This window comes from Trichomycterus rosablanca, chromosome 6, assembly GCF_030014385.1.
Source record: "Trichomycterus rosablanca isolate fTriRos1 chromosome 6, fTriRos1.hap1, whole genome shotgun sequence".
NCBI lineage: Eukaryota > Metazoa > Chordata > Actinopteri > Siluriformes > Trichomycteridae > Trichomycterus > Trichomycterus rosablanca.
The window spans coordinates 17,759,814-17,775,248 of NC_085993.1; the positions used below are offsets into that span (position 1 = coordinate 17,759,814).

The window sequence follows — 15,435 nt, forward strand, 5'->3', positions numbered from 1 at the left end:
TTTTCAGTGCTAGACAAAGTGCAAATGAATCACAACAGGCAAATGTCATAAATCATGACATTTGCCTGTTACTTATTTATTTATTTTTTACCAAGTTTTACAAATAATGCTATTAATTTTGGAGCTGACTTGTGTTGTACATGTCGCAACTGCACTGTACAGGGAAATGTTCTTCGACACGCCCACTACCTCTCGTCTAGCTTGGTAGCCCCGCCCCTCTAAACTTCAGCTTAATGAATCAGTTGGAGAGGGCGCAGTGCTGTTCGAACTGTGTAGTATGTTACACTCTTAATCAGGGTAATTATACAAAATTCAGTTCAAACTAAACACCAGTTTTTAAAGTGATCTGAGATGTTACAGAGTGAAGGAGCTATGTGTGATACAGCACTAAACGGAGAGGGCATCATTTAACTGGGAATGTTTTCTATTCGTGTTATTGGTAAGTTGGGTTCATTCGGACTATCGTCTCTGATTCACTAATGCTGTTTAAAAACATTCATCTTACTGTCAGTATTACTGTGTTTTTGGTAATAGAATGATTCATCTGTTGTAAAACATTGTATGTATGCTGGAACATGACAATAGTAGTAATAATAATAACAAGATAATATTAATAAGGAGAAACAAACTTTATCCCGTACAGACGATATATTTTTTATTATATTATTATTATTATTATATTTTACTATTATTATTATTGTTATATAACACTATTAGTTTTATCATATATAATAATAATAATAATAATAAGGAGAAAACACTTTATCCCGTACAGACAATATATTTTTATTATTATATTATTATTATTATATTTTACTTTATTATATATTACTGTTAGTTTTATAATTTATAATAATAATAATAATAATAATAATAATAAGGAGAAAACACTTTATCCCGTACAGACAATATATTTTTATTATTATATTATTATTATTATATTTTACTATTATTATATATTACTGTTAGTTTTATAATTTATAATAATAATAATAATAATAATAATAAGGAGAAAACACTTTATCCCGTACAGACAATATATTTTTATTATTATATTATTGTTATATTTTACTATTATTATATATTACTATTAGTTTTATAATTTATAATAATAATAATAGTAATAATAATAAGGAGAAAACACTTTATCCCGTACAGACAATTTTTTAAATTATATTATTATTATTATTATTATTATTATTATTGTTATATATTACTATTAGTTTGATCATATAATAATAATAATAATAAGGAAAAACACTTTATCCCGTACAGACAATATATTTTTATTATTATATATTATTATTATTATTATTATATTTTACTATTATTGTTATATATTACTATTAGTTTTATCATATAATAATAATAATAATAACAATAATAAGGAGAAAACACTTTATCCCGTACAGACAATATATTTTTTAAATTATATATTATTATAATATAACAATAATAATAATAATAATAATAAAAAGCAGAAAACACTTTATCCCATGCAGACAATATATTTTTATTATTATATATTATTATAATAATAAAATAATATAATAATAATAATACACTAATACACAATAATACAAGAAAACACTTTATCCCATGCAGACGATATATTATTATTAGTGTTATTATTATTATTATTATTATTATTATTATTACATTGAGGACATTGGTGATGCATCAAAAAATCGTAATAATATTGGAGATGTTTGTATTCCCTATTGTCTTTTGTGTGATGTGACCATCTAACCATATGAACAGATAACAAAAAAAAAACGTACAGTGTATCACAAAAGTGAGTACACCCCTCACATTTCTGCAGATATTTAAGTATATCTTTTCATGGGACAACACTTACAAAATGACACTTTGACACAATGAAAAGTAGTCTGTGTGCAGCTTATATAACAGTGTAAATTTATTCTTCCCTCAAAATAACTATACAGCCATTAATGTCTAAACCACCGGCAACAAAAGTGAGTACACCCCTAAGAGACTACACCCCTAAATGTCCAAATTGAGCACTGCTTGTCATTTTCCCTCCAAAATGTCATGTGATTTGTTAGTGTTACTAGGTCTCAGGTGTGCATAGGGAGCAGGTGTGTTCAATTTAGTAGTACAGCTCTCACACTCTCTCATACTGGTCACTGAAAGTTCCAACATGGCACCTCATGGCAAAGAACTCTCTGAGGATCTTAAAAGACGAATTGTTGCGCTACATGAAGATGGCCAAGGCTACAAGAAGATTGCCAACACCCTGAAACTGAGCTGCAGCACAGTGGCCAAGATCATCCAGCGTTTTAAAAGAGCAGGGTCCACTCAGAACAGACCTCGCGTTGGTCGTCCAAAGAAACTGAGTGCACGTGCTCAGCGTCACATCCAACTGCTGTCTTTGAAACATAGGCGCAGGAGTGCTGTCAGCATTGCTGCAGAGATTGAAAAGGTGGGGGGTCAGCCTGTCAGTGCTCAGACCATACGCCGCACACTACATCAAATTGGTCTGCATGGCTGTCACCCCAGAAGGAAGCCTCTTCTGAAGTCTCTACACAAGAAAGCCCGCAAACAGTTTGCTGAAGACATGTCAACAAAGGACATGGATTACTGGAACCATGTCCTATGGTCTGATGAGACCAAGATTTATTTGTTTGGTTCAGATGGTCTCAAGCATGTGTGGCGGCAATCAGGTGAGGAGTACAAAGATAAGTGTGTCATGCCTACAGTCAAGCATGGTGGTGGGAATGCCATGGTCTGGGGCTGCATGGGTGCAGCAGGTGTTGGGGAGTTACATTTCATTGAGGGACACATGAACTCCAATATGTACTGTGAAATACTGAACCAGAGCATGATCCCCTCCCTCCGGAAACTGGGTCGCAGGGCAGTGTTCCAGCATGATAATGACCCCAAACACACCTCTAAGACGACCACTGCTTTATTGAAGAGGCTGAGGGTAAAGGTGATGGACTGGCCAAGCATGTCTCCAGACCTAAACCCAATAGAACATCTTTGGGGCATCCTCAAGCGGAAGGTGGAGGAGTGCAAAGTCTCGAATATCCGCCAGCTCCGTGATGTCGTCATGGAGGAGTGGAAAAGCATTCCAGTGGCAACCTGTGAAGCTCTGGTAAACTCCATGCCCAGGAGAGTTAAGGCAGTTCTGGGAAATAATGGTGGCCACACAAAATATTGAGACTTCAGGAACTTTCACTAAGGGGTGTACTCACTTTTGTTGCCGGTGGTTTAGACATTAATGGCTGTATATTGAGTTATTTTGAGGGAAGAATAAATTTACACTGTTATATAAGCTGCACACAGACTACTTTTCATTGTGCCAAAGTGTCATTTTGTCAGTGTTGTCCCATGAAAAGATATACTTAAATATCTGCAGAAATGTGAGGGGTGTACTCACTTTTGTGATACACTGTATATATGGTCATTTTATCATAAAAGCTAAATGTTAGTTGTTTAACCCAAGATAAATTATTTTATTATTATAATCATTTGTAACTAAATGCCTTGTCGAATAACAAAAATGAAAAGAATGGGCAGAATGTTATATCATAAAGCTGGTACATTTTACCATATCTGATGGTATCAGACCAGGATTTAAATTTTTTTTTAAAACTTGACAATATGTAAAAAAAAAAAAAAAGTAAGTTTATATATGTATAAAACATACTCTGAAAAGTCTCACATTTAAATTAATAGTAATTTGACTTTTTTAGTCAGATGGACCCAATATTATTAATTGTTCAAATGTATGTACTACAGCTGTAAAATGATAATAAAAGTCATATACAGTGTATCACAAAAGTGAGTACACCCCTCACATTTCTGCAAATATTTTATTATATCTTTTCATGGGACAACACTATAGAAATAAAACTTGGATATAATAATAATAATAATACATTTTATTTATAACGCACTTTACATTTGAAAACAAATCTCAAAGTGCTACAGAAAAACAGTAATATAAAACATGAAATATAAAACAAATATAAACAAATATAAATAGCATTATGAGACATACATCATAAAATCAGCGTTAATTTAACAGTCATAACATCTGTTAAAAAGAAAAGTTTTTAGACCCTTTTTAAAACTCTCAATCGTCTGTGGTGCCCTCAGATGGTCAGGAAGGGCATTCCATAGACGAGGAGCAGCAGAACAGAAAGCCCGATCACCCATGGTACTTAGTTTAGTTCTGGGAATGTGGAGAAGATTTGATTTTGCAGAACGGAGGGATCGCAATGAAATTTTAGGGGTAAGAAGTTCTTTCATGTAGGGCGGTGCATTTCCATAGATGCACTGATATGTAAGGAGAGAAATTTTATATTCTATCCTTGCAGAGACAGGGAGCCAGTGGAGTGAAAGAAGGATAGGTGTGATGTGCTCGTGTTTCCGTACTCTCAGCAGGATCCGTGCAGCACTATTCTGGATATACTGTAATCTCTGGAGACTCTTGGTAGAAATCCCGATGAGAAGTGCATTGCAGTAATCCATTTATTATATTATATAACTTATATAACAACTTGTATAGCAGTGTAGATTTACTGTCTTCTGAAAATAACTCAACACACAGCCATTAATGTCTAAATAGCTGGCAACATAAGTGAGTACACCCCACAGTGAACATGTCCAAATTGTGCCCAAAGTGTCAATATTTTGTGTGACCACCATTATTATCCAGCACTGCCTTAACCCTCCTGGGCATGGAATTCACCAGAGCTGCACAGGTTGCTACTGGAATCCTCTTCCACTCCTCCATGATGACATCACGGAGCTGGTGGATGTTAGACACCTTGAACTCCTCCACCTTCCACTTGAGGATGCGCCACAGGTGCTCAATTGGGTTTAGTCCATCACCTCTTCCTTCAGCTTCCTCAGCAAGGCAGTTGTCATCTTGGAGGTTGTGTTTGGGGTCGTTATCCTGTTGGAAAACACCAGTTTTCGAAGGGAGGGGATCATGCTCTGTTTCAGAATGTCACAGTACATGTTGGAATTCATGTTTCCCTCAATGAACTGCAGCTCCCCAGTGCCAGCAACACTCATGCAGCCCAAGACCATGATGCTACCACCACCATGCTTGACTGTAGGCAAGATACAGTTGTCTTGGTACTTCTCACCAGGGCGCCGCCACACATGCTGGACACCATCTGAGCCAAACAAGTTTATCTTGGTCTCGTCAGACCACAGGGCATTCCAGTAATCCATGTTCTTGGACTGCTTGTCTTCAGCAAACTGTTTGCGGGCTTTCTTGTGCGTCAGCTTCCTTCTGGGATGACGACCATGCAGACCGAGTTGATGCAGTGTGCGGCGTATGGTCTGAGCACTGACAGGCTGACCTCCCACGTCTTCAACCTCTGCAGCAATGCTGGCAGCACTCATGTGTCTATTTTTTAAAGCCAACCTCTGGATATGACGCAGAACACGTGGACTCAACTTCTTTGGTCGACCCTGGCGAGGCCTGTTCCGAGTGGAACCTGTCCTGGAAAACCGCTGTATGACCTTGGCCACCATGCTGTAGCTCAGTTTCAGGGTGTTAGCAATCTTCTTATAGCCCAGGCCATCTTTGTGGAGAGCAACAATTCTATTTCTCACATCCTCAGAGAGTTCTTTGCCATGAGGTGCCATGTTGAATATCCAGTGGCCAGTATTAGAGAATTGTACCCAAAACACCAAATTTAACAGCCCTGCTCCCCATTTACACCTGGGACCTTGACACATGATACCAGGGAGGGACAACGACACATTTGGGCACAATTTGGACATGTTCACTGTGGGGTGTACTCACTTATGTTGCCAGTTAATTAATGGCATTAATGGCTGTGTGTTGAGTTATTTTCAGAAGACAGTAAATCTACACTGCTATACAAGCTGTACACTGACTACTCTAAGTTATATCCAAGTTTCATGTCTATAGTGTTGTCCCATGAAAAGATATAATGAAATATTTGCAGAAATGTGAGGGGTGTACTCACTTTTGTGATACACTGTATTAATTTGTATGTATGATAAAGTTATTCCTTCTGTTACATTGACATTAGACCAATTAAAAGAGTGTTTTGGAAAAAAAAATCTAAAAAATGCTCAATTTATTTAAAACTGTTATTTGAAATCTGTTATTGATATTATTTGTAAATGTATAAACAGAACATTTGCATACTGTTATTTCAGTTCATTTTGTCCAGAATAGCTCTTTTCTTTCAGTTTAATTAGTCACATTTATTGTTTTGTTATTAGTTGACAATAAAATGTACATCAGAATCTCTAACAATTTTAATTATTTGAACAGACCTTTACAGAAGAGAGACAGCTGCTGTATATTCATCAAGGGATGGCTAACCGGTTCCAGTTTTCATGGAAACTCTGGCTACTGCTGTCAATAGTTCTGGACTCTGCCAAATCTTTAAAATCCACAAGATGGCCTATGTATCAAAATAAACCTTTGCTGCTAGCCTGGAATGCCCCCACCGAGGACTGCAAGCCACGCTATGGGGTTGAGTTTCAGCTGGATCCATTTCACATTGTGGCTTCACCTAGTGAGTCTTTTGTAAAGCAGAACCTCACCATTTTCTACAAAGACAGACTAGGTTTTTACCCATACTATGATGAAAACAGTAATCCCATCAATGGAGGCCTGCCTCAGTCCGCCAGCTTGACCCAGCATCTTGAGAAATTGCCTACAGACATTAAAAAATACATGCCTGACACAGCAGCACCAGGCCTGGCTGTCATTGACTGGGAGGAATGGCGCCCTCTTTGGATTCGGAATTGGGACACCAAAGCCATCTACAAAAAACAGTCAATACTTATAGTGTCCCAAAAAAACCCAACCTGGGATAACATCACGGTGGCCAAAGTTGCTCAGCAGGAATTTGAACTATCAGCCCGAAACTTCATGCTTGACACCCTGCGGTATGCCAAAAGCCTTCGCCCAAACCAGCTCTGGGGTTTTTATCTGTTCCCTGACTGCTACAATCATGATTACCTCCAAAGCATGGAAAGCTATACAGGAGGCTGTCCAGACCCGGAGTTGGCACGGAATGACCAGCTGAATTGGCTTTGGAAGGAAAGCACAGCTCTCTTCCCTTCAATATACATTGGTTCAATACTACGCTCAACAACTTATGTTCGCTATTTTGTGCGCAACAGGATAAAAGAGGGAATGAGAGTCGCATCACTGGAGAAATATCTGGCACATCCAGTGTATGTCTATGCTCGACCAACCTATGCCAATGAGCTAACAGAGCTTACTGAGGTAAGGATGTTGACTACACACTGGGTTATGTTTCAAAAATTGGTGAATGATTTGTTGCAGACTAGGAAACAAGATTATTGTTTTGGTTTAATACAATACCTGGGTCTCATATAATCTGAATCACATATTAGTACTTTATTAAATTAATACATCGATGCACAGCTGACTTAAGGCTTTTGTTTCCCCAATTAAAAGAATTTTCTCAAAGGTCTGAAATAAACCAGGGGTAGATGTGAAGCACTTTTGCCATTATATGATTGGTAGACCATGCTGTAATAAAATACTTGTTTTACAGAACAGTAGTAGTATAAAATATAGGCTGTACACTGGTGGTCAAGTACAACATGTGTATGAAACAGTACCAACAATCAACTTTGCCACAGCCCAGATTTTGCAATGCATTTTTAAAAATACAGTTATACATTTTAAGCTTAGACACAATTAAAACACAGCAAACTTCACAAAATGTTCTTTTACTAGTTGGGCTGGAAGAAAGGTACTTAAACCCCTGCCAGTTGCTTGATTTGTATTTTGTCACAATTGTAAGTCACTTCGGATAAAAGCATCTGCTAAATACCATAAGGGGCAGGACAGCAAGATCGAATCCCCGGTCGGACGGCCATTGTCCTTTATGTGTGGAGTATGCATGTTTTCTTTGTGTCCACGTGGGTTTCCTCCGGTACTCTGGTTTCCTCCCATAAGTTCAAAGACATGCAGTCAGGCCAATTGGAGCTACTAAAACTGTCCTGTGTGAGTGTGTGTGTGTCTGCCGTGTGATGGTCTGGCAAACTGTCCGGGGTGTTTCCTGCCTTTCAAACACTAATTCAGACCCACTGCAACCATGACCAGCATAAAGCGGTGGTTTAACAGACAGTGAAAAATGGAATAAATAAATGCATTAAATTGTATAATTAATTATATGTAAAATAGAAACATTTTCACTAGTGGTCTACAACCTTCAAACCCCACTGTATACACTGATCAGCCATAACATTAAAACCACCTCCTTGTTTCTACACACACTCTGTCCATTTTATCAGCTCCACTTACCATATAGAAGCACTTTGTAGTTCTACAATTACTGACTGTAGTCCATCTGTTTCTCTGCATGCCTTGTTAGCCCCCTTTCCTGCTGTCCTTCAATGGCCAGGACCACCACAGAGTAGGTATTATTTAGGTGGTGGGTCATTCTCAGCACTGCAGTGACACTGACATGGTGGTGGTGTGTTAGTGTGTGTTGTGCTGGTATGAGTGGATCAGACACAGCAGCGCTGCTGGAGTTTTTAAACACCCAACTGTCACTGCTGGACTGAGTATAGTCCACCAACCAAAAATATCCAGGCAACAGCGCCCCGTAGGCAGCATCCTGTGACCACTGATGAAGGTCTAGAAGATGACCAACTCAAACAGCAGCAATAGATGAGCGATTGTCTCTGACTTTACATCTACAAGGTGGACCAACTAGGTAGGAGTGTCTAATATAGTGGACAGTGAGTGGACACAGTATTTAAAAACTCCAGCAGCGCTGCTGTGTCTGATCCACTCACACCAGCACAACACACAATAACAAACCACCACCATGTCAGTGTCACAGCAGTGCTGAGAATTACCCAACACCCAAATAATACCTACTCTGTAGTGGTCCTGTGGGGGTCCTGACCATTGAAGAACAGCATGAAAAGGGGCTAACAAAGCATGCAGAGAAACAGATGGACTACAGTCAATAATTGTGTACTACAAAGTGCTTCTATATGGTAAGTAGAGCTGATAAAATGGACAGTGAGTGTAGAAACAAAGAGGTGGTTTTAATGTTATGGCTGATCAGTGTATATTGTATTAATTTCAGTATAGTGTGAAATAATACAGATTATTATTTTATTAAAAAGCTTGTATTTTTATGCCTTACTTGAAAATGTGAACCATGTTTAATAAGCTTTATGATCATATATTCAAGTTCTTTGCTACGTTGAGGCCCATACTAAGTAGAACTGGCTCTGTACAAAGTGTTTTAACTGAAACTAACATTAAGCTGTGTTTATACTTGTTGGTCCAACCCAGAAAATGATGCATTGTTACATTTTAGTTCTGGTTTGCTTATCATTCACACATTCAAATTTGTGAGCCATTCATTATGTAACGTATCAGAGTTTTATATAATGCAGTACACTGTTCACTGTATGCAGTGTTGCCACTCCCTGGGATTTTTCCCAAGATCTTGGGATTTTGGGGATCGACTTGGAATTTGGGGATTTTGTCAAGTAATCTTGGGATTTTTAATTTGCACTCAAGCAATTAAAATCTGCATGCAATGGGGCCGCTCAGGTGGCGCATCAGTAAAAACACAAGCTGACACCAGAGCTGGGATCTCGAATACATCGTATTGAGTCTCCACATGAACAACGATTGGCCTGTTGTTCATATAGGGGTGGGGAATTAAGCCGGATAGGGACTCGCTCATAACTGATGCAACTACGACCTCTGCTGGCTGGTTGATGGTCGCCTGCACAGAGGCGGGGAAAAGAGTGCGGATCAGGGTGTGTCTCTCCGTACACAGAGCTGATCCGCAGCTGATCTCGTCTAGTGTAGGTGAAAAGATGCATATGGCTGCTGCCCACGTGTCGGAGGGGGCGTGGGTTAGCTTAATTCTCCTTAAATCAGAGCCGGGGCCAGCATTAGTGGAGAGGAAGCATGACGCTATCGGGCAATTGGACGCGCAAAATGTTTTTTATTTTACCTACCTGGAAACACAGCAAGAAGTGGTTTAATTGTTAAAGGAGTGAAAACATCGCCAGAAATTCCACTTTGTAGTTCTACAATTACTGACTGTAGTCCATCTGTTTCTCTGCATGCTTTTTTAGCCTGCTTTCACCCTGTTCTTGAATAGTCAGGACCCCCACAGGACCACCACAGAGCAGCTATTATTTAGGTGGTGGACCATTCTCAGCACTGCAGTGACACTGACATGGTGCTGGTGTGTTAGTGTGTGTTGTGCTGGTATGAGTGGATCAGACACAGCAGCGCTGCTGGAGTTTTTAAATACTGTGTCCACTCACTGTCCACTCTATTAAACACTCCTACCTAGTTGGTCCACCTTGTAGATGTAAAGTCAGAGACGATTGCTCATCTATTGCTGCTGTTTGAGTTGGTCATCTTCTAGACCTTCATCAGTGGTCACAGGACGCTGCCCACGGGGCGCTGTTGGCTGGATGTTTTTAATTGGTGGACTATTCTTAGTCCAGCAGTGACAGTGAGGTGTCTGATCCACTCATACCAGCACAACACACACTAACACACCACTACTATGTCATTGTAACTGCAGTGCTGAAAATGATCCACCTCCCAAATAATACCTACTCTGTGGTGGTCCTGTGGGGGTCCTGACCATTGAAGAACAGGGTGAAAGCAGGCTAAAAAAGTTGGTAGAGAAATAGATAGAGTACAGTAATTGTAGAACTACAAAGTGCTTCTATATGGTAAGTGGAGCTGATAAAATGGACAGTGAGTGTAAAAACAATTCATTATAAATGAATAGGTTTACTCTAAACCCCTGTCTTGTAAGTGGATAAAACACCTTCATGTGCAGTTCAGTGGCCTTTCAGTACTAAGCCTGATGTAGTAAATAAAAGAACCTTTTCCTGTAGGATGAATAGTGGACACAGATAGGTAAATGAGTTATGCAAATGTCCTTTTCAGTGGGTTCCAGTGCATTTACTTTGAACTACATTATAATTACAAAAGCTATGATGTCATATTCAGGACTTAAAATATCCCTTATTGCCTGTCTGTCAACACGATTATTTCTATGATCTTTAGGCGTATTAATGCTTGTGGTTGTACCTTAACTTTCCTTCTTATCTTTACCAGCAGCCCTTTCCTGCTTTAACAAGTATGTGTGGTTTTTTGTGTGTGCATGCAGGATGGGCGCTGGTCACATCTTTCAGGACCATCACCCACCATACCAATGCTCTTTTTTTTTTTAGCAAAAATAATAGCGGATGTGCAAATTTTTTGCCAAGGAAAATAGCCCTATTTTGAACTTGGCTATAAAATGTGCAAGCACCAGTCTGTGATTGCTGTTTGTTTCTCTCCACAGAGTGACCTGGTCTCCACCATTGGTGAAAGTGTGGCACTTGGTGTTGCTGGTATTGTACTCTGGGGGGATTCCAGTTATGCTCAGAACAGTGTAAGCATTTGCATATATTATTGATTTCACACATTTATTGTTATAAAATCAATAGTAAATAAGTATTTTTGTGCCAACCTTTTTAATGGTGAGAATATACCTTTCTGAAAAGCAGGATTGCTGACAAGAACGTCAAAGACTTTCTGTCCCAGTATTTTTTTGTCTGCAGTAATTTGTGATTAAAGAACCAAATTAATCACGATTAATCGAAAAAATAACTAAGCAAAATTTGAACAGTTATGCACATTTTTATTGCAAGAAATTGTTTACCAATAAAAAAAAATTAATAAAATTATGATAAATTTATTAAATCTAAATTATCTTTAGAAAGCCAGCCAATGCCTATATAGAGTTGTTAACAGCTACCCATCTTTCAGCCAGTTATTTAAAATGACAAGTCTGTTCACATTATGTTGCAAAAGTGAGGGTCTTTTCCTGTTCGTAACCCTGTCACTGAAAACAGGCGCTCAGAGTACTACAATGAACCATTTCTAGAGGCAACACGTATAACGTCATGTAGACCCACATTGTAAACTATGTTAAAGTGTCTACAGTCTTTTACGATCCATTTAACACCAGTGTTTATAATGCCAAGTTCACACTACACGACTTTCCAAGTTGTCAGGTCACTGTACAGTTCACACTACACAACTGGATCTCTTGTAATCGGGAGTCTTTCAAGTCGGTGTGGCTTTCACACTAAACGATTGATCGCTGATAGGGGGTTTCACACTACACAGTCTATCACCAACTGGAATCGCAGGAGAGCTTCTCTGGTCTCCCAAACTATGTTTTGTCACAAAAACAAACGCGAGAAGTGACGAGGGGTGTGATGATACCATGTCAAAAAATGCATGTCAACAAGTAGCGAGCGATCAAAGTTTGTGCGCTGATGTGCAGCGTAAAATCAAAGAGGAAAAATAAATGAATCTGAGTGGATTTGGCTACGCGAACAGCAGGGTTTGTTCTATAGTGAGTTGGAAGTTAATAAATATTTTTGTGGAGAATGATCAGGTCAGAAACTTGTGTGTGTGCCGATGTATTCTGATATAAACTATATTATGCCCCTGTCCCACCTGTTTACACTCCTCTCCTGCGTTTCCCCTCACACTGTATCTTGCGTTCTCATTGGCTGTTCGACATAGCACTCACTGCGTCGGGCAACTCAGATTTAGATATTTGACGAGCTAGAAATCTTGCTTCGGTCGGCAAGCGTTTGGGGAGTGCTCGGCGAGCCGCTCGGATCGAGTTGTTGAGTAGTTCACACATAGCGATTGAGAGCCGAATTTCAATCGCCGAGCGAACACAGAGTTGCTCCCGAGGCCGCAAATCTAGCCCCGACCAGTCGCCGAGCGAAAATCAGGGCAAAATTCTTGTAATGTGAACTAGGCATAATGTTTCCACGACGTGTTCTGAGATAAAGTTGTCTGAGCTCATTTTGCCTGTAACGCCATTTTTTAACAACAAATTGTATTTATGAAGTTTTTATTATATAATCCCAGTGTATATATCCACTTGAAATCAGAAACATAACCATTTCTATAAAGCTGTGTATACTTAAATTTTACCTTACATCGGTTGATCTGGATCAATTTTATCTTTGTTGTATTTGTGAAATGAAGGTATGAGGATTCATACAGATAATTAAATGCTTTACTTGTGGATAAATTAGCAATGGTGTTTTAATAAAAATTATTATAATAAGGGTAATATTAATAATATAAAAACTGTAATAATATTGGCACCTTGGATCATATTAATAGGCACAAGGCACAAATTCACCCTGAACAGAGTGCCAGTTATTAACATACCAAGGTGCCCAGGTGGTGCAGCGGGATATTCCGCTAGCACACCAGCGGCGAAATTCTGAACTCCTCGGTTTGAAACTCAGCATTGCCATGGGTCGGCTGGGCGCCATCTAGCGGGCATAATTGGCAGTGCCTGCGGTTCTGCTAGGGCGGGATGACCGGACTGTGTGGGTGGGACTTCAAACACTGTGTAAGGACCCTGATTGGCAGTTAGAGAGGTGCCTGTGCAGAGTGCATAGGTGAAAAATGGTTCCGCTAAAGGGCTGCACGCAGGGTCGGAGGAGGCGTGAGCAGCAATATAAACCCCTCGACTGCAATCGGGGATCCCCCAGCAGCGGAAGACTATTTGACTACGCTAAATTGGGAGAAAATGGGAAAAAATGCATTGTATATACAGTACATTACATTAACAATCAACAGGTAAACAGTTAATGGAACTGCAAATCCAAGCCAGACAGGCTCATCAAACAAGATAATGATTAATGTTTAGGAAGGTAAAACAGAACTCTGCAGTAAGCTGAAGAATTTTAAAGGAGAATTTAAAATGCAGTACATTTTTGGTTACTGAATACCGTACAATTTCACATCATTTTATATGTCTTGGTATATGTTTGTGAACACATGCCTTGTACATATTTCATTGCATTAATCATTTTATCCTGGTCAGGGTCACAGAAGGTCTGGTTTCACCAGGACACACTGTGCAAGGCAGGAATATCCTGGACAGGGTGCCAATCCATCGTAGGGCTTTGGCCAACTCCCCCAGACATATCTAATCGTGTCTGTGTAGATGCCCGGCCATCTGTTAGCAGTCCACTAGTAAACCCTATTAAACACTATTAAACCTATTAAACCCTTGCAACTCATCCAAAATGCAGCTGCTCAACTGGTTTTTAACCAACCTAAACACTGCCACATCACCCCACTGCTGCGCTCTCTTCACTGGCTTCCTGTAGCTGCACGCATTTAATTTAAAACACTGATTCTTACCTACAAAGTTAAAAATGGACCAGCCCCAAGCTACCTTCAAGTTCTAATAAAACCCCACTCTGTACCACGCAACCTCCGAGCCACTAGTCTCGCTTGACTTGATCCTCCACCCAGAACTCAAGGAAGACAAGCATCAAGGCTCTTCTTTGTACTTGCACCCAAGTGGTGGAATGAGCTTCCCATGTCTGTCCGAACATCTGAGTCTCTCGCTGTCTTCAGAAGACAATTAAAAACCCACCTCTTTACCCAGTGAAGGTGGTTTAGCATAATAGCTGCGTTATTTGAAGATAAACTACTTTGTGTGTAAACCTATAGTGGATTGTTTGTAAACTTCTTCATCTCTTCGTTTCATTTCTCTGTAGACCACCTGTAGCACTCTGGCTGAGTATGTGCAGGGTCCGCTGGGCCGGTATCTGCTCAACGTTACCCGTGCGGCTGAAGAGTGCAGTAGGATTGTATGCAAATCCCACGGCCGCTGTCTCCGCAAAAACTCTGACTCAGACTCGTACCTGCACCTGAACCCTCAAAGCTACAGTATAGTCATGGCAGGGAACAAGCTGACTGTAACGGGGAGCACGGAGTCTAAGGATGAGAACCGCATGAAGGAGGACTTCATGTGCCAGTGTTTTAGTGGGTATATGGGGGAGAAGTGTAAGCTCCTGGATCCCTTTTACAAGAATGGACACGGACAGAAATTAGAAGCACTGTGGGGCCTTATTCTGCTATTTACACTGGTCACTTTACTAAGTTGAGACCTCAGCCATCAAAAGCAATGGCGTTAAATCTAATTTGAGCTTTAAAACTTTTTTATTGATAAAGAGGGAATTTTGTACTACTGTACAGAGAAATGTGTTTTACTGTTTATAGTGCCTCTTTTAGATTTCTATGTAAATTTTAATTAAAATGTAGTAGTTTCTTTTTAAACAGGCTATTCGGTTTTACAGGGGAGAACAGTAGGAGTGTAACAATATATATAAGTTAATATTTGTGATAGTGATTCAGTACAATGAAAAAGCAAATTTAATACAGCTGCAAACCAAATACAGCCCTGTTATTTCAGTGATCTGGGGAACGTGGTTAAAATCATCAATTTTAGATCTGCAAACAGATATTAAATATGCACTTGTAAGCCAAAACATTAGAACCTCCCCTAAAAATGTGCTTGGAAATGTGCATGTCATAAACATGCAAATGAT

The 15,435-nt window shown here is 39.3% G+C and overlaps 1 protein-coding gene across 1 annotated transcript; it reads left to right on the forward strand.

Annotated features, from left to right (window-relative positions):
* Window positions 1–419: 419 nt before the first annotated feature.
* Window positions 420–15,028, forward strand: hyal2a (hyaluronidase 2a). The gene is made up of 4 exons (XM_062996693.1): window positions 420–439; window positions 6,293–7,258; window positions 11,352–11,441; window positions 14,602–15,028. Exons 2-4 carry the CDS (start codon window positions 6,335–6,337, stop codon window positions 14,989–14,991), a joined length of 1,404 nt encoding a protein of 467 aa, XP_062852763.1. The 5' UTR covers window positions 420–439; window positions 6,293–6,334; the 3' UTR covers window positions 14,992–15,028.
* The last annotated feature ends 407 nt before the right edge of the window (window positions 15,029–15,435 follow it).

Bases quoted from the DNA above. Each gene is read 5' to 3' on its own strand.
- hyal2a (XM_062996693.1), top strand. From the start codon at position 6,335: ATGGCTAACCGGTTCCAGTTTTCATGGAAACTCTGGCTACTGCTGTCA. The intron at 7,259-11,351 runs GTAAGGATGTTG...TTCTCTCCACAG, and splicing joins AGCTAACAGAGCTTACTGAG to AGTGACCTGGTCTCCACCAT. The intron at 11,442-14,601 runs GTAAGCATTTGC...ATTTCTCTGTAG, and splicing joins CCAGTTATGCTCAGAACAGT to ACCACCTGTAGCACTCTGGC.